The sequence below is a fragment of the Primulina eburnea genome, unplaced genomic scaffold (genome assembly GCF_022965805.1).
Source record: "Primulina eburnea isolate SZY01 unplaced genomic scaffold, ASM2296580v1 ctg431_ERROPOS247445, whole genome shotgun sequence".
Lineage (NCBI taxonomy): Eukaryota > Viridiplantae > Streptophyta > Magnoliopsida > Lamiales > Gesneriaceae > Primulina > Primulina eburnea.
This window is the reverse complement of record NW_027331247.1, coordinates 70349-73473: the sequence shown is the minus strand read 5'-3', so window position 1 is coordinate 73473 and position 3125 is coordinate 70349. Positions and strand designations below refer to the sequence as shown.

Below are 3125 nucleotides of genomic sequence, written 5' to 3'. Positions count from 1 at the left end.
ACCACACACAATATTTAACTCTGAAACATACAAAAATTTTATTTCAACTTTCTTTTATGTCATATAACCATTCTTTGGTTTGAAACTATAGTTATTTTTATCTGGCTGCGAAATTGAAAAGGAGATAGGTCCACGTTTGGAGCGATCACATCTTGACCATCTCATACCAGATTCGGCACTATCTAAGTCCACGCTTGCATGAAGTGGGAATGACTTTGTGGGTCGTCCTCTACTCAAGGTCAAGATAACTTATTATATACAATACTTTTGTTTTCTAATGAAACTTAATTCTCATATATTTCTACTTGTTTTCTAATGAAACTTAATTGTCATATATTTCTACAAATTAAATTAATCAATCTATTTACTCCAATCACATGCATTCATAAGATATAGTTTCTTGGAATTAAAGATAGTTAAACAAAGCACGCAGCCAATTTGTTGTTGGAAGTTGAGAAAATACGTGTTTTTTAAAGGCCATGTGGTAGTCATAAGTGTGCAACTTTGGCCTAACCCCTTCACTCGTACAAATATATAATACTTGGTGTTCCATTCTAATTTCTCATATCAAATTCACATCAAACTTTGTGCTATAATTCGTAGGATCCCTTAAGCTTCACTACAATTCTAAGTTCTTTTCTTCCACCCAAAACCTAAAATTTGTTCAATTTTATTAGAATATGGAGCTTCTTCTTATGCTATGGTGTTCTCTTCCTTTTCTACCTCTAATATTCATAATCTGGCAAATTCTTGATAAGAAAGGGCACCAACATTGTTACTTGCTAGACTACGAATGTTACAAATCGACCGACGATAGAAAGTTAAGCACAAAATTTTCTGGTGATGTCATTCTTCGAAACAAACAACTTGGCCTATACGAGTACAAATTCCTTCTACGAGCCATAGTTAGCTCCGGCATCGGCGAGGAAACCTATGCCCCGAAAATGGTGTTCGATGGTCGAGAGGCGTGTCCGAAGCTAGAAGATGGGCTCATAGAGATGGATGAGTTCTTTTTAGTGAGCATCGACAGATTGTTGAAACGTAGTGGTATCTCCCCTTGGGAAATCGACATCCTGGTCGTGAACGTATCGATGCTTGCCTCGGCCCCTTCTTTAGCCTCAAGAATCATCAATCTTTACAAAATGAGAGAAGACATCAAGGTGTACAATATAACCGGGATGGGGTGTAGCGCAAGCTTGGTATCCATTAACGTAGTTCAAAGCATATTCAAGACTCGGAAAAATCTCAAAGCCCTCGTGGTAACATCGGAGACTTTGAGCTTAGGTTGGTACAACGGCAAAAATAGATCGATGATTCTTGCTAATTGCTTGTTCAGAATAGGTGGGTGTGCGATGATTTTGACGAACAAAACATCCTTAACGCACAAGGCGATGTTGAGACTCAAGTTTCTTGTGAGAACCCATCATGGTGCAAAAGACGAATCCTACGAAGCTTGCGTGCAGAGGGAGGATGAGAAGGGTTTCATCGGCTTCCACCTCGACAAGAATCTCCCGAAGGCTGCTACGCGAGCATTCGTCGACAACCTTAAACAAATCGCCATGAAAATACTCCCCGTCAAGGAGCTTCTCCGATTTGCCTTGCTACTAATACTCAAAAAGATGAGTGACAAGTGGGATAAAGCCGGTTCTATCCAAAAACCGACTATCAATTTCAAAGAAGGAGTCGACCACTTTTGCCTCCACACCGGAGGAAAAGCCGTGATCGATGCCATCGGGCAGAATTTAAACCTGAGCGAGTTCGATGTCGAGCCAGCCCGAATGACGTTGCATCGATTCGGAAACACTTCGGCGAGCAGTCTTTGGTATGTTTTAGCATACATGCAAGCCAAGAAAAGGCTTAAAAAAGGTGACAAAATATTGATGCTTGCATTTGGAGCCGGATTCAAATGTAACAGCTGCTTGTGGGAGGTGTTGAGGGATTTGAATGAAGGGACAGTTTGGGAGGATTGCATCGACAGTTATCCACGCAAGGATTTGACGAATCCATTCCTGGAGAAATATGGATGGCTTCAGAACGAGGATCCCGAAACCTTTCATGTTCCTGTTGGTTACGAAATACCAGAATGATTTTTCTTTTTTAAAAAAAAATATAAATATATTTTTTACATTTCATATTGATTAAAATGGTTGGTTTTGCTAAATTTTTACGGGTGTTATTTTGTTTTCCTTTTAAATATGATATCGATGGTAATATTCTAGTTCTAGAAGGATAAAATCTGATCTATACTTGGATTTCTCTTCCATTATTACTAGTGCAAGTTGTACAGTTTCGTTTGGACCATAGATTTCATGTCTGTACAAGGAATAATTTTTTTTTTCTGTCATTTTTCTAAGTTCTTGAATCTCTCTCAGAAGAAAAATTATTCGGTACATGCTTTTGAAGTTAAAAATAGTATCTCTTTCGACATCATCTTATCATTTTTGGGCAATTTGTATCTTCTGTAAAAATTCGAAAAAAAAAAAATCACTTTTAAACCTCATATTTATAGAAAGCAGACTCCGAAAAATTGATCATAGCTAAAACATAGAAAAATTTGATTATATAGTGATCGAATAAGTCTGACTTCCGGACAGCATGTTGTGGTAAAAATCATGAGAAACCAAACTTTTAAGCCAATAATGTAACCAGCATAGATGAGTAAAACACATCCATTTAACTGAAATAACCGATGAAACCGAATTTTTGAAAAAAATCGATTTTGTCTATTTGGAAGTTCGGTTTTTGTTTTTAAAAAATATTGGTTTTGTTACTTCGGTTTACTAACCAAGAGACTACTCAATTTCTCCACTCTTCAACTTTTTTCCCATGAACTGGCTATATCACAATTACAGTTGTGGTTACTATACTAAAAAGATTAACCAATAACAATAAGCAAAGGAGACATTGGATCCTATCTAAATAAATAAAAAAGGTAATGTTAATGATGATTTTTAAAACTATATTAATTTATATAACTTCAACCTTTCTCAAAATTCTTGATTAAATATATATTTATTCTTTTGTAGATGTTTGGCCTAGCTGGCTCCACTTGGATATTGTTGTTTTTTTTCCATAAATAGGTAGAAATTTGTTAAATATAGCTATGGCTGGAATTATTATTATTA

At 36.2% G+C, this 3125-nt stretch overlaps 1 protein-coding gene across 1 annotated transcript; it reads left to right on the top strand.

The window, feature by feature from the left end:
- The first annotated feature begins 553 nt into the window (after positions 1-553).
- On the top strand, positions 554-2335 carry LOC140821132 (3-ketoacyl-CoA synthase 3-like). The gene has a single exon (XM_073181548.1). The coding sequence runs from the start codon at positions 681-683 to the stop codon at positions 2085-2087; it is 1407 nt and encodes a 468-aa protein (XP_073037649.1). The 5' UTR covers positions 554-680; the 3' UTR covers positions 2088-2335.
- Positions 2336-3125: the final 790 nt, after the last annotated feature.